The sequence below is a fragment of the Seriola lalandi genome, unplaced genomic scaffold (assembly GCF_002814215.2).
Source record: "Seriola lalandi dorsalis isolate HSWRI2012SDOR001 ecotype SW California unplaced genomic scaffold, Sedor1 jcf7180002054598, whole genome shotgun sequence".
Lineage (NCBI taxonomy): Eukaryota > Metazoa > Chordata > Actinopteri > Carangiformes > Carangidae > Seriola > Seriola lalandi.
In genome coordinates, this window is record NW_019525151.1 from 724,576 (window position 1) to 749,556 (window position 24,981).

Sequence of the window (24,981 nt, forward strand, 5' to 3'; positions counted from 1 at the left end):
TATGAGTAACGGCTTAGTATGAGTCCCCCCCCCCCCCCCCCCCCCCTCAGCATCATCTGTTTAAATACCTTCGGTTGCATAGTTGTGGTCGCGAAGGAAGCTGTTGTTGATTTTCCGGGTGTCACTCTCCTCCTCCATTGATAAATCGGCTGGTTCGGGATCCTGAAAGCGGCAGACCTGCTCCCATCCTGCCCGGTACCGTCAGCAGGCGGGCCGTGGGACCAGCGGGTGGCCTGTCATGGCTCCAGCTCTCCGGTGTAATCAACACAATCACGATCAAATACCTGTGATGATGATGATGGCGATGATGATGATGCTGATATTAATAATGATGATGATGCTGCACGGGCAGGTCCTGTCCGCACCCCAGGACGCATCCAAAAGCCCACCGTCCGAGACGCAGGGACAGTTCCGATTCCACCAGTGGATGTAACAGCCTAATTATTTAAGCGCATTACGTCCTCTGCTTCAGATTATTATCTCCCCGCAAAAAAATATTAATCATCATCGCCACAGCGCGCCTGAGCAGTTGGTCAAAAAATGAACGAAATGTTATGTCTTCTTGAAGGTGGCAGCCCGCAGCAGCTCACTCCGTAAATCTCTTTTGGAGGATTTGAGTTTAGGCAGGCGAGATTTGCCCCCTCCCAGTGCCAGCGGGGCGGGCGGGATTATGCGTCAACAAGCTTGCTTCAGTATTCCCATGTCAGACTCTCCAGAGTTGCACATTCGCCTTTCTGTATCCAGATTCTGCAAAGTGTCCTCTCTGTCGCCTTCTCTCCCTCTCTCTTTCTCTTTCTCTCATTTCATTCATTCATCGGAGTGCGAACCGGCGCCTGTGATCCCGGGCTGCTCAGCTGACTCACTGTGCCGGATAGCGCAGAGCTGTGCTGTAGTTACCCACTGTGCTGCTGCTGCTGCGCTTCAGCAGAGGAGGAGGGGGAGGCGGAGGAGGGCCCCTCCCATGCTGCCTGGCGGCTGGCTCTTTAAAAACCACAAGCAGCGAAATGTGACGCTCAGTCGAACCACCACCACCAGCAGAAGAAGAGTTCAAAATCTGTTCACTCACAGCCTGATGACCACCAACCAGGTTCGTGCGTTAAAAGCCGACAGCTGCCTTATGGCCAAGTTAGCAGGTTGCCTCTTAAGCCTGGTAGATCCTGCACCACCATCCCTCCACCCTGCCGCAGAGACATCCATCCACACTGCACACTGTCAGAGCAGATTTAGCATTAAGTCTACTTTCTATGCTTTCCCCTCTGCATGTAGACCCAGCTCCCTTAAAGCAGCTATTCAGGAGAATACAAGAGAAGCTTTATAAGATGTGTTACACAAAGTGCATGACATGGCACATTTCTGTCCACTTACAGAGTGTGAGCATGAAGTTCAGATTCAGAGATTACCAGGAGGGCACAAAGGAGTGAGGTGAGGCAGAGGGAGGGATGAGTGGAGTAGAGGAGGAGACTGGAGAAGGAGAGAGCAACAGAGAGGGCCAGAAAGAAGGAGGAAGAAAACGACGAAAACCCAGACGCTGATTAATTAGATTAGTAGGGCTGCCGTCTGCGCCTCTTTCTGGAAAGATCTCATTTCCATGCTGAGTTTAATAACACCACACACAACGAGCCTTCTTCTGGTCAAACCATAATCTTTGATGTGTGTGTGTGTGTGTGTGTGTGTGTGTGTGTGTGTGTGTGTGTGTGTGCGTGCGTGCGCTGCATCAGTGTGGCTGCATGTGCTGGCAGTGCATCCCTGCCCTTATCTACTCACTTTACCCTAAATCTCTCTGGTTGCACAAAGGGACTGGGTATCTCCCCTGCGCGAGCCTCAACACACATCAGCAGCAGTAGCAATAAAGAGATTGTGGAGCCCCCTCTCCTAAATACATTAGCTCTCTAATCCACGGGACCATTTGCACATCCAATCCTCTGCTCCTGTACTAATGGGGATCTGGCTGTGAGAGAGGCAGGCTGCTCATAGAAAAAAAACAGGGCCTTCCTACACATGCTATTTTACACCCCATCAACCTCCAACCTCCATCTCCATCGGAATACATTACGGGGCATTATCCATGCAGGGGGATAATGAAGGCTGCTGGAGCGTCGGCGAGGGTCTGTGATTCACATGCTTCCATATTTACAGTCCTCTGCTCCCCTAATGAAATCTGCAGGGAAACTCTGCCATCCTTGACCCTCTCAGATCTGACTGAGTGGTCAGCGGTGTTTCCCATCTCTATCAATATTTAAACAGGGTGTACGAGGACAAAAGACACACACAGTGTTCCTCTCCCACAAAGACTACGGCTAAGTTACAGCTGAGCACCAAGACCGAATGAAATCGAAATGGAATCAGTGAAACAATGGATTTAGAGGAAGCCATATGGATGAGTAGTTCAGTTTTGTCAGATTTTGTTTGGGGGGGGGGGGGTGTTATGAGGCAGCGAGACACACACAGATGAAGGGCAGGAGTGGCAGTTAAAGGCACAGACATATTTGACTCTATAATGAAGGCTCCCTGAGCCAGGGCCTGGGATCAATGCTACCTCTCTAATAACATTCACCCTCTCCCTCCCTGCCTCGCTCCCGTTCCCTTTGCATATATGCCAATCTCCTCTCTTATCCCCCTTTCATTTCACTCTCCCAATTCCCCCGCTGTCAGTCTTCAAAATGTGTCCACACTGGCTCCTAGGCCATGGAGAAAGCATCTCAGAGCAACGGCACTGATTGGAAACCAGTTTGGCTCTTAAAGTCACATGACCTAACAAGAGTTCCCAGGTTGAAACACACATATTCTCAGAGCCTTTACTCAAAAAACCTCAAGTTTCTGCACCCCATGGCTCATTTAATGCTCCCGCCACTTGTTCTCCTCTGCTACCTCACTTCTCTTGTTCATTACTTCCCATCTCCCACTCCATTGGGCAAGAGAGGCCAGTGACAGCGCGGCTCCAGCCCAGCTGCTGTGTGTCAGACTTGCAGGAAATGCTCTAGGGGCCACCAGAATTGGAGAGCGTGTCCTCAATTCTCCTCGATCGTATGGACAAAGTGGGTTAAATTGGGCTCTAGCAGCACCAAACATAGGGACACAATCACATGGCAATGATATTTTAGTCATGCCCAATTGCTTTCCTTGATGTGTGGTAATTGCTTGACCTGGGGATGGTGGTGTGGGGCCACAGGCGGCAAAGACGCTGTCTGCATACCAAGCAACATACATGAGCACATGCTTACACACATAGTATAGATATTTGACGACACAGCAGCTACACAGCAGTTATACTCCACCTTCACTGCAGTGCTCTCATATCTCAGGATTGTAGTCAATACTATATATTGACCACTGGATAATGTCTGGTTTAAATAGGCTACAATATTGATTATTTTCATCTAGTTAATCCAACAAATGTGAGGTTTTGGCAGATCAATCCAAAATCTACTTAAGTTGTTAATTATATTTTGAGATAAATAATGGAAGAACTAAAAATGGAAACTTCTTGTTTTGCAGTAACTCGCAAAAAATCAGTTGTGTGCTGTTTTTCATCAAAACACTTACAAAAATCAAATCTTTAATTCCCTGAAAATAAATGAAACAATATGTTTTGGTAAATCAATGTATGACATTATGATCATGTACCTTGGAACATAATTGTATGTCACTACAGGAACATGGGTTCTGCAAAATGGATACAATGACTTCCTTTGAATATTAGGATAAAATGGCAAAAATAAAACAGTTTTAGTATTTCAGCGCACCCATGATCAGAAGTTATAGTTTCTTAAATGAGGGAATAAAACCTATGAATACATTTGTGAAAAGGTTTGATTTTAAGTTGTTTTTCACACGTCTTCTGAAAGTGGGCTATATGGAGAAAATCCTCTAATACAGTACATCTTACACTGTGATATCAATGTACTTACTGATAAAGTAACATTTCTGTCTGTACTGTTTATGAAGCTGTCCTTTAGGAACATACAGAAGTTGCTTTGAGCTAAATGCTAATGTCAGTGTGCTAACATGCCCACTATGACAATGCTATCTCATTGATGTGGGGCAAGTATATTCTCATGTTTACCATCGTAGTTTCGCTTGTTGACATGCTAACACTTGCTAATTAGCAATAAACAAAAAAAAAAATACAGCTTAGGCTGGTAGGAATGTCATTCCTTTTAAAGTATTGGATAAATTCAAATTTTAACCTGATGACAGTCATCCTGTCACTCAAACGTCAGAGCATCACCAAGTTCATTAGGATTCATCCTCTTGAGTCCATTAATACCTGCACAAAATTTCATGGCCATCAATCTCATAGCTGTTGCGATATTTCAGTCTGGACCAAAGTGATGGACTAACTGACAAACATTGCCATTTGTAGACCCACTATCATGGATTTATAATGTCAAAGAGCATTCCTGCTGACTGATTTACAATATTGCCCACAATGGTTTAACGCAGCCAGAGATTAAAAAAGAATAGCTACCACAATGTAAATGATATGGCAAAATATCTGACGGTAGACAAATTACAAGGCACAGTACACACATCGTAGTGCCTAACTATATATCAGATACACAATAAGCTTGATAAAATTGTGAAATACTTTGACTAAAGAACACTTGGTTTCAGTGACAGAAGCGTGAAAGTCAGCATTATGATTCAACCCGATGCAATCTCTCACTTCATCCATGTCAAGGTTTATTGTCCAGTCACTGAATGTCTCAGTCAGATTTGCCATTCGTTGCTATTTTCAAGACGGGTCAAGGTTCACAAAAAATCCCATAATTTAGCATGTGAATAGGCCAATACATGTTTTTTTTACAAAAAAGGGCATTTTGAGAGAATTTGAGACCAGAGGGTTGAAGGTAGTTAAGTCATAATAAAACATTTAAACACAACTTTAAAAAACACTTTCTTCATCTTTATTGGACAGGGGTGAGGCCAGTGTGTGAAATATATACAGTAAATCCTATTTAGCAGTTGAGCTGATTTATTATGACATCCCTCAGTGAGACAAGCTGTATCAGAGAGCACCAGCTGAGCTACAAAGTCGTCATGGTTATAATTTTCACTGCCTGTTCACTGGGTTTAGATCTTCTCCGTGTTATCAAACAAATCAGGATGATCATCATTCAGTAGCATGAGATTCCCCCTCCAAAACATTCATTGCTTTCCATCAGCCATGCAACCCAACCTGGCATTAAGAGCAGCTAAACACATTGGGGTAATAGGATTGCCCTGGCAGTCCATCTGTCAGGGGACTGAGCAGCAGCAAACCCTGGGGATGCAGCACCCTGGCCTGGATACACCTGCTTAGTCTGCCCTTTCTTTGCACTCTTCTCTGGAGATATTTATTCAATATTAAAACATAACCTCTGTGAGAGTAAAACACAGCTGTTCAAGAGTCTAAATGCCATAAGGAGTTAGTAAAACGCCGGGAAATACACACTGGGAGTTTATAACCTTCTGGATTTAAAAATAATAAAACGTGGCTACTGTTAATAGAGTACAGATGGAGATGCATGGCAGTATAGAATGAATAGAGCGCAAGACAGGGTGGGGGAGGGATACGGAGGAGAACGGAGGGCCTGGGAGAGGCAAGCAGAGGAAGATAAAAAGATGGATGTATAGTTTTGGTAGAGGGCATTAAATCAAGCCTAGAGGCTGTCCCTAAATCAGCAGGCTTTACTCTTGGTGTCATTCCAATTACATCAGGATGAGACTAATGCTCCATTGCACAGAGACTTCAGACCAGCAGGATTGGATTTTCTGTTTCCCCCTGACTCTCCTTTACCCTCCTCCCCCACCCACCCCACCCCCACCCCTGTCTCCCATGATAATGAATTAATTGAAATAATGCATGTACAATGATTAGCACAGGACGGAGCATTTTGGGTGAAAATTAATCAACTGAAATGATTCTGTTTGTAGCAACACAGCTTTTTCACAGGCTCCACCACACCTTGAGGGTATACAGATACACACACATGACCCATATGGATGTCTACATAGCTACACTGGCACCTTATCATAAAACACACACACATACACACTTGCAATTGTTTTTTTCTGTTGCAGTATAAGCAGTAAAGCCATGTAACAGTAGCCTAAAGGTAAAGAAGCATGCACACATTGTGAATTTAGATTTGATTGTGTGAACATAGAGACGTGTCTCGCTGAGAGTAAATGATGCCACTTAACAAGAAATCATTGCATTGTACCTCTCTGGTTGCTAGGAAACTGCAATTGAACTGGCATTGCAATGCAACACAACAGCTGTCCACACAATTGGACAATTAAGATCTTAAAATGTCATTATTTTGGTCACATTCATCTTAATAAAGGTTCAAGCACGTCCCAACACGTTTTCTGCCAGTTGGGTTAATGGGCCGAACATGGGGAGTTCATGTTCGGAGTGAGGCTGGATTTCATTAGTGAAATGATCAGTGATGCATTAAGAGAAAGGATACGGAGAAACAACAAAGCATGGTATCATTTGTGTTGCTCGGAAAGCTTGGACGGACAACGTGTGTGCTGTTAAGTATTCTATATTTATCCTACAGCACTTTCCTCTCTGTGGACAGATGAATGTGGAAAGTAGGTTAAGCAGGTTAGTGAGTGACTACAAAGCCACCGCCCCATACATGACCAGGGACCCGTGCACAGCTTATTTTTCAGCACCGTGGACAGCTCTTCACAGAGCAGACGCTGAGGCAAACAGAAAATGACTCGGAAATGGGTTAAAGGGAAAATCCACCCTAAAAATGGAATTCATATGTGGCAGTTTATAAGACCAATGAAACCAGTCCTGGAGCTGCATCGTAGCAGTACTGAACAGGCGAATAAAGAATTAAACAACTTTGAGGACATTATATCAGCACAAACGATTATTTTACTGGAATAAACGGACATCCTACAATTTGCCCTACGTTTAAATAAAACTTGAGTCATTGAGTGCCAGTATCATTGTCAACGCACCAGCTCCGAAAGTCACATTATCAATTCAAATTTGAAGCTCTGTGAGACAATTGTCTTTGTTTACAGATACCAATATGAGTTTCCCCTCTAAATATTTCATCTTTTAGTTGCTATATGTCAGGACTGTACACAACCATGGAAAATTATGATTTTTTTCTATATGTATTCAACACTCAGCTAGAAAGATTAGTTTATTAATTAATTTATACATCCACAGGTAATAAATTCCCAATTTTGATTAAATGTAGATGCTAGTCTTTTATGATAGGAAATTGAAATTGTTTAGGTTTTGGACTGGCATTTGGACAAGACAAGACATCCAGTTTGTGCTCTGGGTAAGTGTGATTGAGCATTTGTCTCTATTTTCTTACATTTTATGGACGGAATGATTAATTGAGAAAATATTCTGCTCTAGAGTTGCAAGTAAAGATTTTCATTTTGATATGCAAAGTATTTTCTCAAAAAATCTAATAATCGTTTGGGCTTTTGAATGTCAGAAAATAGTGGAAAATGTCAATTTCAGCTTTCTTAAGCCCAAGTCAATGTCTTCAGATGCCTTGTTTTGTCCAATCAATGGTCCAAAAGACAAAAATGATCCATTTACTGTCACAAGACGAAGAAAATCCTCTCAACTGGAAGATTTACCAAAATAGTTGCCAATTAATTTTCTGTCAACTGACGAATCGGATAACCTGTGAGCTGTTTCAGCCATAATCAACATATTGATGAAAATATTCATTTGTTGCCCTCGTATTCATATCCACTGCAGAAGAACAGTGCTACAGTATTTGGCCCTTTAAACGATAAGAAACTTAAACATTAAACAGCTGATAGACAATAAAATCACCCTGTCTTGTAACAGCCATATATAGGTAACCATTAGATCAGGCAGCCAGTGTCTATTCATGGAGAGTTAATGTTGCTAATGAGAACAGCAGCATTGTGCAAAAAGCCTGACCCCGAATCTGAACATGTTCCCTCCCTTTTTCTCAGTACAGCTTGCCAGAGAGGGTTCCCTGCAGCCATTCAGTCATGTTTCAACCCGCCCCATGTGACAACAGAACATGTTCTCTGTGCACCTCGGTTCAAGACACACACCCCCCAGCCCCAACCCCCCCTCCCACACACACTTAAACACACACAAAAAAAAAGCACACAGCTTTATTACAATAGTCCACACACACACACACACACTCCGTCAACAACAAAGACAAACACATGCAAGCGTGTCACACTTAGAGGCTGTAATCTCCAGGAAAATCCCATTTGGCAGAGCAGCTGCCAGCGTGGATCACAGATAGACTGTAGTCGTGGTGCCCACAGGGTGGCAAGCTGTCCATCTACACTTTTCTATCAACTAGACACACACAAACACCCACACACCCACACACACACACACATTTGAAGACGCGGTTAAGGTGGGATCAGCTCCTACCACTGTGACAATAAAGTCATGCCACTTGTTTTAATAGAAACATGTCGATGGGCTCACGCAGCCAGTTTCTCATTTGAACAGGGCTTAATTTTTATTGCTCAATTTATTGATCTGGCATGAGGGGTCTCTGTTGCGAAGTAGCCTCAGGGACTCGCCATTTCTGTCATAGCAGAGTGTGAGCATACTGGCTGGCGAAAGTGGTTCGTCCATCTGTCTGTTTATCATGCTGGCTGTCTGTCAAAAACACTTTCTTCTTCTGATGAGAAATGATGCACAGGTAATATGAAACAATGAAATTATATACATTTTAAAGTCTTAATATTTAATGGGCTCTAATGTCTTTTCATTCTAAAATCTATCTATCTATCTATCTATCTATCTATCTATCTATCTATCTATCTATCTATCTATCTATCTATATATCTATCTATCCATCCATCCATCCATCCATCATAAAGTATACACATATTCCTATAGGGAGGAAGTAGAGCTTGAATGAGCAAAAGCACTTTGGTCATATAAGAGCTAATCTTAGAGCACCACCATCTGGCAAAAGTAAATATTACATGCAATAGTAAGAGAAAAGCAGAATAAGTCAATGCAATGTGTACATCAATACTGAATATTGACACTAAATGAATATGATATATACAAATATTTTTGGCAAGGATCCTTCATTTTTGGTTATGAAGGACAAATACATGTAGTGAGGCAGGATCTGAATAACAGACAAACCAAAGATAAAAGTCTGTCTTAAAACAATACTCATGCACATAAGTGCATTGAAAGGGCTTGGTTTGCTTTAACTGTTCCTCCTGCCCATACTTCAATTCCAATGGAGGTGATGGAGGACAAAATCCACCATCCTGGCTCTGTGTAAATATACATTGTGAAGTTCAGCTGAAGATGGTATGAGATCAAATCAAGTGGCTATCTTCAAAAGTTACAGTCTTTTTAGTCCAAAGTTCCTTCTTTGTGTTACTCTCCCTCTACAGTGGCTCAACAAGCAAACACTGTCTGCTGAAGCATAATGAGGGAATTTCACAATAAAAGACTGAGGGTTTGGAAGATACCTCTTGTCCAACAAAGACTGCAGAAGCCTTATATTGGCTATGCCTGAACTTTGACCCCCATCACTTATATTGAATTAGCTTTTAGAAAGGAATTCTTTGTGGCCTATGGACAGGCGGAAATATAACAACAACCCTTGGGATTATCTATTGAGTCTCTTTCCCATTTCCTCTCCCTTCTCATTTCCTGTCAGCTCTCCACTGTCGATTCACTAATAAAGGCACAAAATGTCTCCAAGAAAACAAATAAATCACATGCACAAACACAACAGAAATATATCAAGTTTGATTTTAAAAAACATGAGGGCTAAATATGAATGAAAATACAGCTTTTAAAACTTTAAGTACTTTAGTTTATTTTTACATATTCACCAGACACATACATCAATAAGGATTTATCTGTGATGAACAAATATCAGCTGTTTTCAGTATCAGTCCTTTGGTATCAGCTGGACACTAATGGACTGTCCCTCAAAATGTGTGTGTGTGTGTGTGTGTGTGTGTGTGTGTGTGTGTGTGTGTGTGTGTGTGTGTGTGTGTGTGTGTGCAAGGCTTGGTTCACATTTCAGTCAATGCAGGAAGTGTCTTTTTCTCTATCCCAAGGCAATACTTCAGCCATTATTTTCTGGCTACATGAAGGATTACAAGAGGACAATCCAAGGAGGATTTTGTATTATGTATGTAGGAACAAGCTCATGTTTGTGCATGTGTCGAAAGTGTTCGCTGTCGACGTGCACACCCTGCATGTGATGTGACAGCGTCAATATGGGATCCATATTTTGTCCACCCCTGGCTGCAGACACCAAGCAGAACTAATTACTCTGGCAACACAGAAGACACAACCTGCCAGCTGAGGGCCTGCAGGAGAGCTCTGAGATGAACAAGCTGTGAGAGGTGGAGACATGGGAGCAGCCCTGTGATCTGAGTATTCAGCACAGATGTATGGGGTCATGTACGCAGGCACAGGAGCAAACATACATTCATTTCTGAGGGCAGTGGTGCTAAGGGGGCGTCCGTATCCTCAGACAGACGAGCCACTGAAGCAACCAGAAAAACGTAGAACGAGATGGGGAGTCGAGCCGGGAGTTGTGCTCTACAGACACGCTTCAGTAATCATACAGTGAGCAAGGAGACAGAGGGGATGTTTCTTCGTGAAACAGCCATTTCCCCTGTGCCAAGCCTCTCCCTGGTGCAAGTCCAGCTCCTGGAATCAGACCCTGCTGCTTCACACTAAAAGCTTTTTCATCAGACAATCACAAATTAAACACTTTTTTCTATCCATTGCTTATTCATTCATTGTTATCCCTATCTGAATGTAAAATAGTAACAATCAGGCAGTCTTAATTGTGATGTCACACACACACATGCACAGTCACGCACAAATCTCACTGTGAATGGTTTAAGTTTGGGGTAAACAGTAAACAGCCCCTGTGCCAGGACAGCTTGGCCTAGCTGCACACCGTCAATACTAATGACATCAGGACACAAAGTGTCACTATGGCAACCTGGAGGTAATATCCCATACCCCTCTGTACTACCGGAAGGCTGGAGAAAAGGCCCGACAGGGGTGGAGAAAGAGAAAGTGAAGGTAAGAAAAACTGAAAGGAGCGAGCCAAAGGAAAGTGGAAGTGAATGAGAGTCAGGAAGATGAAGAGGGGGGAGGGAGGGGTGAGCCAAATTATCAGAGAAGGAAAGAGAAAGAGAGTGAGCGGGTGGGTTGTGGGGATCAGAAACACTGGTTGAGTTGAAGCTGGTTAGGAGCCAGAGCTGAGTGCTTGGTATGAAAACAGGCAGAGCAGTGTGCCGCAGCCAAGCCTGAGATTCAGCTCTGCTGGAAAAGAGCTCCTTTTTCCCCCCAAATCTGCACTCTCATCTTCCCCCCCTCCCCCCACATCCATCACCCCATCCATCACTCTCTGTATTCTACCACCTGACCGCCTCTCTTAGACTCAGCAACACTTTCAAACGGGCCAGATGGGCTCACTGAAATACACCCCACTGTCTGCAGCTACCTAAATCACTGTAATGTTCTGCTCTCCTGAGCTGCTTTATTTCCAAGTAGTTTTGCCAAAGTGGCTTCTACATACCTAGTTCAGCTCAATGACTCTTTGGGCAGGCCTTGTGTGAGTATGTGAAGATCATTACAAACCAAAGAAAAAAACTGAACGCCTCTCACGATCTGGGTCTAGCCATCTCGGGTCTTGGCCCTCAGAAACATTTATTGTTAGTCATTTCCAAGCGTTAAATTGGCTGCTGGTGGGAAACTTAATTAAGGCTCAGTATTGCACTTTGTCACACACCAGGCCTCCAGACACATTTTATGCTAGGTGGGTCACAGAGCCATTTGGTCAGATCAATGTGAGCTAATCACAAAGAGCCAAGGTTGAGAACAAACTGAACAAAGCTCATATATAACTGAATGGGAACAAAGTTTCTCTGCCCAACACATTTTAGAAGTCAAACTATGGCTGCTACATAGGACTGTGAGATCTTTCATTTAAAGGTTAATGTTGTCAAGTTGAATATTAAATAAAGTAATAGCTTATTGTACAAAGTGACTTTATTTTGTCAGCTTTTAATATTCAATCATAATTTTGCACTTTCCACATGATCTGGCACTTCATATTAAGTTTTTGTATATTAATGGGTAATAGATCTCAGTCTGGACAATCTTTCAGATAAACAGTTTTTCTCTTTGTAAAGGTAGTATCAAATTACCTGTGGCTGTTTATGTCTATTTTAAAGACCCCCTCCAATGAAAATCAAGTTTTTAACCTTGTCAACATGTCCATATAGTGTTTTTTTGTATAATTAAAGATATATCCTGAACGAAATAATGTCAACACCATGACTGAGTATTTCCACCTTAGCTGCAGTGAACCAATGAGTCCCATAAAAATGGATTCAGACAGCCGGGGATTCATACGTCATATAACTAAGGAAACAAATCCTGTCAACTTGCGGGGACTATGTGCGGGCAAAATAAACCCGACACCTTGTCAATACAGAGGGAGAGAGTTTGCATGAGCACAACTACTAACACTGTATCAGCCACTGCCAGTTGCGAACCAACAAACAGCATTAACAAATAAAAGATGCTAACTGCGCTAACCGTTCTGATATGTCTCCTCATTGCAGATTTTGAGCCACAACCAACTCCTCACTCCTCAGCAAATTCCTGAGTCTGGATCTGACTGAGGCTCAAACGTGTGGCTGAGTGTCTATTGTGTTTCCTCCATTAACCATCTTGACACACATTGCTCTTTCACTGGTCACTGAAACCTTGTCAGTGCAGAGAGCAAGAGTTTGCATTGGCACAGCCACGAACACTGTGTCAGCCACTGCCAGTTACAACAAACAACATAAACAAATAACTACACTTACCGTTCTGATACGATCTTCCCACATTGTGACGCCAACATTTCCCATATATGGACAGTGGCCAAGAGCCCTCAGTGCATTTCAACACAAGCAAATTTAGAGAACAACTTCATCAAATTAACACGTGTGCTGCAAACACACACAACACAACCAAATAGCTCATTTTCCAACACCAGTGATGAGAAGTCAACCAATAACATCAAAAGTCATAAAGCATTGAACAAGAAGCGTGTCCCAGGTTCACACTTCCGTTGTCATCTGTACTTCTTGCAACGTGTTTCTGTATTTGGTTGTGTTGTGTACATTTGCGGTGTGTTTGTCTATTAGGTTGTGTGTGTTTGCAATGCATGTGTTGTCAAATTGATGAGGATTTTTTTCTTAATTTGCTTTTTTTTTGTCTATTTGCATGTGTTTTCTTAATCTACAGTGCGTTGAGGTTGTGTGGGCAGGTAGCGCCCTGGTAGGTAAAATCACTGGGTTTCAGTTTTATGTAAATCTTATTAAAACACCTAATGTCACTCTTTTCAAACTAAACACCTGTCTGAGTTGTCTGAACTGCAGTAACTGGTTGGAGACTAAAGGTGTCTTTGTACGCAGCCGCCTAGCTAGCTTCTATATCTGTAAATTGTAGATACAGAAAATGACTTGTGTTATAGTCTCCCCCTCTAAACTGCATGACTCTGCATGCACAGTGGTTAATCGCCGTGCCACCTACCACCACAAGTAAATTCTCAACCTGTGGGAAACACTGGACCCAAAGGTTTTATTAGACTTATCATATTTCATTTGTGTTGGAAAAAAATCTGCACTCATTTTTTATTTTTTTTAAATGTAGGAGTTCCTGTCCTCTGACTGAAATCAGTCCGGGATCCTTCGTCTCCTGAGCCTGCCTGTGAATATGTCGAGCAAATGAGATAACAAGTTCTGATCCCGCTGAGTCTCACTCTGTCACGTCTGCATAATCCCACTGGAGGAGAGGGAGAAGTGAATCCAGAATGTGGTTAATGGTGTTAGTGGTGGGATTTAAAATCTGGTTGGGTTCCAGTGAGACAAAGCTGGTCAACATGGCTCTTTGCCAAAACAATTTAATTAACCAACAGGAGAAAGTCTAATTCAGATAAAGTATTTACAGCTAAGGTCAATCAAGCAGATAAAACAATGACATGCTAACAAGACTAGAGACAACAATCATGCTAATGGATCTGAGGCTGTATTTAGTCACAGTTGTGCTTTCAGGTAAGTGCTAGCATCAGCACACTAACATGCTAACTGGCAACTGCGATGCTAAAATGCTGATGCTTAGCATGTTTATTATGTTCACCATAAATATAAAGGTATAAGCAACATCTGAAAATTAGCACTAAACACAACATACAGCTAAAGATGGGAGCGACATTAGCATTATAGACATTTGGGCATAAACCAAAGTATATAAGTATATAATCGTCAAGTAAATAAAGTTTATCTTATGGAGGGCATGAATGTCTGTACCATATTTCATGCTTATTCATCCTTTAGATACTGAAATATTAGTGGAACATTGGCCGTCCCAAGAACCCATGGCTAGCATGACTAAAAAGGCATTGTTTGCTTAAGTTGCATATATCTGGAATATATACAGCACCATGGACTTTGAGAGTTTGGCAGATATTAAAGGACTGTGATATTAATTGTTCCTAGATACAACTTTATGTAACTGGCTGTAGAATAGAGACTAGAAGATAATTTCCTACAAAAATGGCCAAGGTCTTTGTCAATATATGAGCTCTATTTTCAATTCAAGAGCTTAAATTTAAACTATTTATCACAACAAAATAGAAGATATTGACAAGTTAGCAGTAATTTTCTGGTCAAAAATACTTGCGTTCCAAAGATAAAAGGCAGACATAGAAGCTTTGACAAAAGAAAGGCATTCTGTAATTGGTTTACTATGTGATGGTACGTCTGTATGACTGCTGATATGAAACTGTATTGTTTTTTTGTGTCAGCACTACTTCCTGAATCTTACAAGTAGTCCATAGAGTATAATACTGGTTTAAATGGGCATAGCTGATGACTAATATAGTTCACGCAGGGGAACCCCTCCAGCTTCCTTTCCTGCATAACAAGAACAGCTATGAATAAAGTGTGTCCTGCTGTATGATTCAGTGTAAGTGAGCTGCATATAGATGCTGTTTATCACCAGTTATGAATATTATAAGTCCAAAACTAGATACACAAAAATATAAAAAGACTGAAGCAGATGGAGAGAGAATTGATTTGCTGATTAATGACTCATCATGTGGCATCATGTGCTATCTATCCATTCAGAGAGTTGTGTGTGTGTGTGTGTGTGTGTGTGTGTGTGTGTGTTTGTGTGTGTGTGTCTGTGCAGGGATGGGGACTGTGGGTGAGTGAAAAAGAAATGAGAGAATGAGAGACAGGCTGGTACTTCATGTACTGCTGCTGTCTGCTGCCTCATACAGTAGCATTGGGCTACATTATTTATCCAGTGCCATGTCTGGTGTGTAGAACACCATTGAGACAGAACAGTGGAAGCCTTCACTACAGTATGGCATGAGGAGTGATTAAGTATCTGTCCCTGTCTCTCTCTGTCTCTCACACACACACACACAGTCATATCTTCATGACTTCAGAGGACATTGTCTTTGACATTTATTACCTCTAACCATACCTACTACTTACCTTACTCTAACTAACCCTAACCTTACCTTAACCTTAAAACATGTCTGCACCTTGGAATCGAATGATTTATGTTTTGGGAACTTGCTTTTTGTCCCCATAAGGAAGAGAAGTCCCCAGACAGTGTAAACAGATTTAGGTCCTCACAAAATGAGTAATACCTGGACCACACACAAGCACACACACACACACACACACACACACACACACAAACACACACTACTATCCTCTGTCCAAGGTGCTGACAGACAGAAAACACAGCAAACGCCTCACATCGAGCTTTCTATCTGTAGTCATCTCTGCTCCAGACTATGTTTTGGTTTTGATCCCTGCTCCATATCGACCAGATTACTCAGTATTTCTTTACAAACAGGACTGTGATGACTTTGCAACAATGGATGGCTATTTTCAGAGGGCTATTGAAAAACTATGCTGGGAAACCATAAAAGGGAACCCAAAGCGATCACAGCCATAGCCTAATTGGATCACAGCCATCATTTCGGTGGGTATGGTCAGGTTTCAACGGGCAGCTGAAATAAACCCTTCGTAGTGACTTTGTTTGGCCACAATCCTGAGAGCAGATGGCATTGTTATCTCTCATTTCAAGTTGCACCCCTTGACTTTGTGGAGCATCTTAGTTGGGTATACATGTAAGTTATTATTACGTGTAAGTTATTATTCGTTTGGATGTCTCCGTATTGCCCTTTGACTATCCTACAAACCCACGATAGGTGTGAAAGAAGCAAAGGAAATGAAATTCAGACCACCTCGGCGGCTCCTCCTAGAGGACTTGAGTCAGGACAGTGTGGGTCTTTGCTCATCTGTCTCAGGGCTCCTGTGAAACCTATTCTGGCTTTGCCCTCTCCCACACCTCCAGGGAACACCAATGTTAGCTAGCTCAGGGGAGCTCAGACACATCAGAGAAGGAACGTGTCTGGGGCTCTGTACTCTCTTGCCTTTCTATCAATAATCTTACTTTATTATTGACTCATATTGATCCTGAGGAAGACAACAGAAAGTGCATGTTCTTGGTCAGGAACATTTTGCATCACATGTATAACTTTTACACATCTGGGACATGCCCAGTACAACCATAGTTCTCATCTATGGAGGGAAGTGTTACTCATCGTTTTCACACCCAAAAAGTGTCATGGGACTAATGTACTAAAATATCTAGTAGAGTAATGCTTCTCAGCCTTTTTTGTCTGATGTAAATGACACCACAGATCATGTTCCAAATATGTTTATTGAATTTTTAATCAGATACATACAACTGATTTTTAGTCGCTTGGGGGCTTAATTAACTTGTTAACCACCTGTTGCTTATTTACACATCCAGCAGACACAGAGCAACATTAGCATTCATCTGAAGTTGTGTGTCTGTCTTACTGGCAAATACAGTCCAATATTTTCCTCCCGATGGAAATATTCACCTCTTTTGCTGCTAAATAAAACTGAGTAGTTTCTAACTTTGTCTGCAGTTTGCTGCTGGGCAGCAGCCTGCTGTGCCTGGAAACAATTGATGACTGAGACTGAACCAAAACATAAAGTTTCAGGCTGGAAAATTCTTAACAATAAGATGAAAGACACTTTAAGCTTCGTAGAGCTGAGCCTGGTGATTACTCTCCATGGGTTCATCCCTACAGGCTGCTCCACGTAGTCATTTGATCCATTGGTAATGTAAAAATGTTAATTATAGCTGCTTTGACAGTATGTATTATTTAGAAGTGGATACGGTAAAAAGTGGACATTGTGGTTACTAAGCCTTTTTCAATAGGTTTGATCCAGTCTATATTTGTGCTACTGCCACTCAGGGAAGAAGCTTGGATGTTTTATCCATTACTTGTAGCTATCTATTTCACATTCTCTGCTCGCTTCCTTGCTAAATAGTTTCATGCGCTCTCCATCGCAGTGTATAAGTTCAAGTCACAGTTTCTATGTGCCCCTTGCTGGGAAACTAAACTGGGCACTTCTGTATATATGTTCTCCCAACACAGGGAAATTTAAATACAGTTGCAGTGCACAGGCTTTCAGTATATCTTGCCTAAAGCCAAAAATATTGGTGAATTTGTTTTTCTTTCTGCTGCATTGTTTCAGATGAGTAGTGTAGCTGCTGTAACACTTTGTTTTTTATTATTGTGCTATTTGTTCTTCCCTTCAGCATTATATCCTCTTCTCCACTGCTGCACCACCTCATTAAAGTTTCATCCAACCTAGTCTATTCTTCCAGTCTAACTTCACACAACTCAAAAACACTGCGATGCAAACGAGAAGCTTTTTATCCATGTGAATCACCTGGGTATGCTGAACACTTGTTATATCTTAGCCTGAGTTAGTCTAATTTCAATCGTATTATAATACAAAAACAGGACAGCTCCATATAGGAACCATGTTTAATTCAAACAAAATGTGTGTTGAAATGTGTCTCAGTTACTGTTTATTTCATTACTACATTTGCTCCTAAACACTGATTTAACATTATTTTTAAAGGCAAAAAAAGAAAAGAAGAAACAAGATGTACAGACTTTGCTAAACATCAGGGTTTAAGGAATTCACTTTATTGCAGCGATGTGAATTTGTTTGCAGTAACCTGTCTCACTCAACCCATCAGGACCTTTTATCCAACCGCAGAGACAGATGGGTAGAGAGGGAGCCTGAGAGAAAGAGGAAGCCCATCCTGATGTTCTATATATATACCCCAATCCCAATAGTGGCGGTGCTTCTATGCTGCAGCCTGCCAGCTAGAGCAAAGGCCCAGCAGTCCAGCTCGATAAGGAGCCTCTTTGTCTGGCTCTATAGTTCCCAACAAGGGTTTAGTCGATGCTGTATAACACAGGGGGTTCAAAACACTGGGGCACACCGTTAAGTTAAAGGCTGGAGGTGAAACATTTGCACTAGTTCTACATGTTGTGAATCAGTGATAGGTAAGAGGGAACATGACTTGCGTCACTATGTTCGCTGTAATGATACTCTACCTCCTGTGAGGCTGTAAGAGTGAAGGGAGTCTCAGTGATACTGTGATTGCTCTCTTCTTTCCTTGTTTTCGTGTACACTCACTGTAGAGACCTAGCAGGAAGTGTTTGTGGTAAAGTGAGACTGCGGATGAGTGCTGTGCGAGAAAGCAACTGATACGTTATGGTGTTTTTGTCTCACTGTTGAAGAGAATCTCACGTTCATTTTAGTTCCCACAGGCTCCTGAGATCCACCTGGTGGGATTCAAAGGACACGTTTTAGCCCACTACACAATTTAACTGCTCACCATTTTCCAAAGCATACCATCAGCTTTTATGTTGACTTCCTTCCCTCCAGGCACCCATTTGTTTCCCTTCATTTCATTTCAGTATGAAAATGACTATTGCATAGCCCATAAGTACATACTTCATCACCATGAACTTTCTGTCACCTGGTCTTGTTCGTTAAACTTGCATCATTGTCATGTTGCAATGCAGTTGAATGAAAGGGAGAAACTGCTAGGAACTAAACTAATGTTTAAATATATTCATACATTTTTAACCTTACCCATCAATAATGTTTAACATGATATTTTGTGTGCATTTCTCTCCTTCTCCTCCACCTTGGAATGGCTAATTCCCATTGCACTCAATGTCACTGTTAGCTTCCTCTGTTAGCCTCAGGAGGGTACACACCATATCATAGACTATGTAATGTATAGTGTAATGGATCTGTGCATCACTTAGTTAAAACATGACAAATCATATGGTCCTTTAAACCTACATTAATTGATGTTTTGACGTCTTGCAGGGGTCACAACAAGCTGAAAATGTTTTCAAGTTGATGTGGCAAAATTGTTAGAATACACTTATGTACAACCAGCAGACACGGAGCATCATTAGCATGAGAATAATGTTTGGCTCTAAATGCTCCACGTATGTTTACCAGCTAGTGGCTAATTTTGTCTTTTTGTCATTTGGGGCTGGGCAGGTAGCGTACAATGGTTTTATCAAAAACAAACAGCTGTCTGCAGGAAGCGACACTGATGAGATGGGTGAGGGTGAACCAAAATAGTAAAGTCATAAAACCAAAACAATGAGAGAAAAGATAGTAAATTACTCCATTGAGCTCAGCATAACTGTCGGGTGATTATTCTTTGAAGCTTCATCACTACAAGGGACGCCTTTTACGTTACACATAGTCATTTGATCCTTTGTTTATATAAAAGTCTGAATTAATGCAGCTTTAAAGTTTACTACATTACAAGGATGATTTGATTGAATTCATATGACAGCTACAATGATGCAGAACAACCAGCACACTTTCTTCAGCTCCTTTACAGTCTAATCATCGTCTCTCCTGCAAACAGAAATTGATTTTAGAAAGAAGAGAAGAAAAGTCACTTATAAATGAATGTCACAATAATACTGCTTCAATCGATCCTTTCTAAAAACAGAGACAAATCTCTTATTTTCTGATTCTCATTTTTTCCATGAAGGGTAACTGTCTTTTCTTATAAATCGCACCACAGGGTCTGCTGCTGCTGCAGGACACCTGAAGCAAGTATGCAAAGTGTCTTGCACTAGTGCACTTCAGCAGAGCAGATGTTTGTCTTCCCAGACACTTGTGCATGTGTATTCCACTTTAAAGGGCCACTCCACTGATTTTACAAATCAGGTACAGTTTACTTGCCATGGGCAGTGGAATCCAGCCTCTGAAAACAGTTGCATGATGTTTTCTATAGTTTGAGAAAGTGACTTTAATAATGTCATAGTGATGTCATCAGGGTTATCCCAGCTTGGGCATGGAGAACAGAAAGTCTGAGATACAAACTGGAATTTAAAGGACATTTACCAGTTTAACAAAGGATGCTATTTAGCCTTGTGCTACGTGGAAAATGTAAGATTCAGTGTTTTTGAAGTTTGACCTAATACTAGAGACTAAAAGTCAGGATATTTCTGAAATTTTGACAATGTATTTTGAATCTACTTCACAGGAGTGCAATACTAAATTGCTGGGGTAGACTACCCCAGTTTGAAATATGAAGCAGTAGCTGCTCATGAGCGGAGAAAACTGGCCTATAGGCTACAGTGACAACCTTAAATACTTCAAGAGACACAGTGGTCTCTCAGAACTTCCACTTCTTCTCAGCTCACCCTTTTTCTGTGGTATCCTTTTTAGCAACTCTTTGTTCCCCCATCTTTCCACCCTCTGCACGGAAAAGCTGACCAGACTAGACTGAACAGTCACGTGTATGAGTGTGTGGATGCCTTATGTGAGTGTGTGTATGTAGGGTGTTTGTCCCCAGCGGCATGCAAGGACGGGACGACTGCGCGGAGTGTGTTCTGAGCTGTGAAGTGGGTGTCTGTCAGGATAACAACAACACTGCGGGATGTATGATAAGGGCACACATACACACAGACCTAGGCTGTTGTTCCTCACCCACAAAACTCCAACTCAGTGTCACGCTTTGTCAAAACACCGACAGAAGTCCCCCTCAGGCACTGCCATGAGAAGCTCACTGCTCTTCTTATAAATAAAACACAAGCGAAATGCACAGATACAAATTTACAAATACACACACACACACGCCACAAGACATGACAAATGTCAACTATAGTCATTAATCACAAAGACTTCTTTGACACAGATCTGATCTTAAATATTTGGTACTCTATTCTGCTTTTTTTCTGTCCCACTCAACAAATAATGTATCACAGAGTTTCCCTCGGCAACACAAAGGAGGAAGATGAGGAAGCTGAGGCAGGGCTGGCTCTGTTGATTGATGGCAGCATGAGATGTGGCAAGGTGTCAGATGGGGACGCACATTTTTCCCTGACTCAAACACAAGACAGCAGAAGCGAGACACGTACACACACACACACACACACACACACACACACACACACACACACACACACACACACACACACATCAGAAACCTTTAAGACTTAATCCATCACACCAGAACTGACGGACTAATGTGAAATGGGAGAATAGAGAACACCAGGGGACAAAATAACAGAAAAAATATAGAAAAACCACATGGAGACTCATGCAAACTTACACAGGAGCCCAAATACACACACACACATTTAAAAGACTCAGGCGGTCAAAAGCTGGCTGTGTATCCCTCCGAGACTGGACCCAGGTGAATCCGAGTGATGCTGGCACACTACTCTCCACAATGGCCCAGATAAACAAAGAGAACACACACACACACACACACACACACACACACACACACACACACACACACACACACACACACACACACCATGGTCCAGTACAGGGCTTATATAATGTATTTTCCACTAACATGGTAACTGCACACTCATCTTCCCTGGGGTGAACTCTGCTCAGCTGCAGCAGACATGAATGCTGGGAGATGTTGAAGAGGGGGAAGGAGGGGGCTTGAGAGGACGAGAGCGGTGCACTGACCAGCCTCCTCAAGACCAGCAGGTCTAACGGAAGGGCAGAAGGCAGTAACAAGGTCACGACAGGAAGTGCATACACACACGTAAACAACCACTGAGGCACTAGCTTCCACCCAAAGCAAACAGCCATGCATTGATTTGTGCACACACACTATTCTCCTTCTTTCTTTAAATCACACATGTGCATGGCGTAGATTGCGTGCAGAGGAGATGACCTGTGTCCTCTTTACACATCATATTTCCAAGGTCATCTGCTGTGTCATCACACCCTGCTGGCCTCCAGCACATGAGACTCAACATCTCTCACTCTCGCGTACAACTGTTTCATATTTCTCCACACGGAGAGCAGCTCAGGATCATGTATCGTATTACTGTGGCTCGGCATTGCAGCTCCATGTTTACTGATCTATCACTTCCTCTATTATACCGCTCCCTTATCTCAGGCAGAGGGACTGAGAGCCAGAGAGGGAGTGGGTGTGAAGAAAGAGAGAGAGAGACGGATTGTGTTTGTTGACCTCACCTTTTAACATCTCGGAGCTCACGTTTAGTTGTTTATGATTCAAATGCTCGGGAAACAGAAGCAGAGACCTGACTGCGCCCATGATTTCAATGCCACATCAAACATTAGCTTTAAACCAAGCTCAGGCAGCAGGTAACAGTAAAAACATAAACCAGAGGTGTCCGTGTGTACCAGGAAATGATTGAATGTGAAAGTTCATGTTTGACCTTGGAAACCGTTCTTCGACAAAACTCAAGCTTGACTAGCTTTTTCCAGAGCTTTCAACCACATTTTATAGTCATCTTTGGTGAACAGAATTTGTCATGGAGATAACACTTTGACTACTTTAAGATACTGTGCTTTTGCTATGAAGATTTATTGGCCAAGTTATCATGACAATTTGTCACAGATATTGAGACAAGGACGAGTTTCTTTAACGAGTCTTACACATGTTTTAAATGACATGATTATAATTTCTCAACAGTAGTTCTTCTTAATACATTGTTATTTTTCATATTTTGTTGAATAAATTTTACCTTGTCAAATCTAAAGTCTTGAAATCCTTTAGTAGTTTTCTACCTTTTCTTTTACAAATCAAACATCTCTAACACCCTTAAAGTCATATGAAGATACAAAAACTGTATTGATACATGGAATTAATACATATAAACCCTAACATAAGTTTGTATTGTATTTTTTTAATTCATTTTTGTTTATATTCATTTTATCATACATTTCTATTTTGATAATGCTTGAAACATCATCTTCAATCATTCTTCTGTTGTTTGACTTGAGTGAGTGAGTGAGTGAGTGAGTGAGTGAGTGAGTATGCCTTAGTACCATTCATGTGTTTCTCCTTCTTACTGAATATATGGCCTACATATAGGTCAGCTCTACAGGCTGTGAAGGGCCCTGGCTATGACCACCACATACTGCTATGTACATTGTAGGCTACGACACTATCTTCCATCCTGTGCCAGAGGGCAGAGCGTGCACAGGAAGGAGGGCAACCATGCAAAGCTAAATAATGCAGAGGCTCAGTCTCCACATTATGACCTAGTAAATGGCTGGTTATACAAACACGCAGACCCTCTTAGGCTGCCCCGTCTGACAGCACAATCTGCAGGATGAATTGACCAGCTCTTATGAACTCATTTATTGCTATCATTGCCGGGTCAGTTCACTCAATTCAGCATTTTAACTTTCTATAACTCCAGGGAATAAACTCTTTCTGGACTGGGTGTGTTAGATGGAAAAGGTTTTGGCATTTTGAGGAAATTACTTTCTCTTAATTGAGCGAATTACAGCCTGATACTGTCCCAGAAAAGGCATTTTGCCACGCATGTTGTCTAACGAATAACTATAAGCAAAGTGTGAATGGGTGACATGTACGAGAGAACCAAGAGTAAGGGGCAATGAAGATACTTGTCATGCAACTCCACAAACTGAGTGTCTCTCTTGGCATGCTGTAGGCCTGTGTGTTGACAGCTTTAGCTTTAAGGAAAGCACAATGAGTGAAACAAGGAGTGCTACTCTCTACACCAGACAGACACACGGTCACACACATATAAATGCTTTGCATCAGTAATCTTTACATCTGCCCCATATCCAGATTTAAGAATGGCCCCAACTTCATGCACTGTGACAAAAAATGCAGTGGGCTATGTGGCCCTTCAACTGGCCAGTCTAACTTCTGCACACATGTACACTGTATGTGTCAGGGAGTAAGCAGCCCAAACATTCATGACACACGCTCAAGGTAAGCAACCTCCTCGGCGTCCCACCCTACCTTCGGTGTGGCAAGTGGAAGACAGGATGGTGCTCGGAGGGCGGAAGAGGTACGGGAGATAACGGGAAAAACATTTCATCTTCTTCTGCGATGCTTGCCGACGGGTGAAAAGCGTTGCGTTGCGGGCTCCACATCCGCACTGCCACCGCGACAGCCAGCCACAGAAGAACCAGGGGGGTGCGGGAAGGGAAGGAGGCTCTGTCCGCGGCGCAGGGGGCTATGACAGCATCACTTTTAGCAGGCAGACAACGCAGGCAGGCAGGCAGCAGGCTCCGGTTAAACTGCGCTCCGCCCGGGGAGCAAACAGCGCACGGTGTCAGCGCGCCTCCGCTTGTGTGTCGGTGGTTCACTCAGTGAATGTAGTTGTCTGAGTGAGAGCAGGACAGGGGGTCGCCTCTGTCCGCTCAGATGGGAGGTCAATGTATGCGTGGTCTGCCGGTGTAAACACCCCTCTCGTGTTTGTTTGTCAGCTTATTGGAGTAAAAGGAGCAAATACATCTAATTAGAGTGACCTAATGATGTAGCTAAGATGACTCCCTAACTGCTCAATTGGTGCTTAATATTTTATTTTTAGTATAGTGGTAATATTAATGCTACGTGTATTCTACTTTGACATTGCGATAATGTTCCTAGTTCTTCGTCCTAAGATGAAAGAAAAGTTTAACACCACAGTGTGTGATGAACATAGGCCGAAACTTGATGAATCATAGAGAAAACTTGTTTTCAGCTGCTGACCAGGTTATTGATTAATTGGGTTTGGCGCCATCTTTTGG

At 42.3% G+C, this 24,981-nt stretch overlaps 1 protein-coding gene across 2 annotated transcripts in view; it reads right to left on the reverse strand.

The window, feature by feature from the left end:
• Window positions 1-24,558, reverse strand: part of ppp2r2ba (protein phosphatase 2, regulatory subunit B, beta a) — a 45,848-nt gene extending 21,290 nt beyond the window's left edge. The window contains exon 1 of one of the 2 annotated variants that reach the window (XM_023419346.2): window positions 24,209-24,558. In XM_023419346.2, coding sequence (XP_023275114.1) covers window positions 24,209-24,287 — 79 coding nt within the window. In that variant the 5' untranslated portion in view covers window positions 24,288-24,558. Of the gene's footprint in view, window positions 1-68; window positions 1,067-24,208 lie in introns of those variants that run through there. The other variant, XM_023419347.2, reaches the window with a different exon arrangement.
• Window positions 24,559-24,981: the final 423 nt, after the last annotated feature.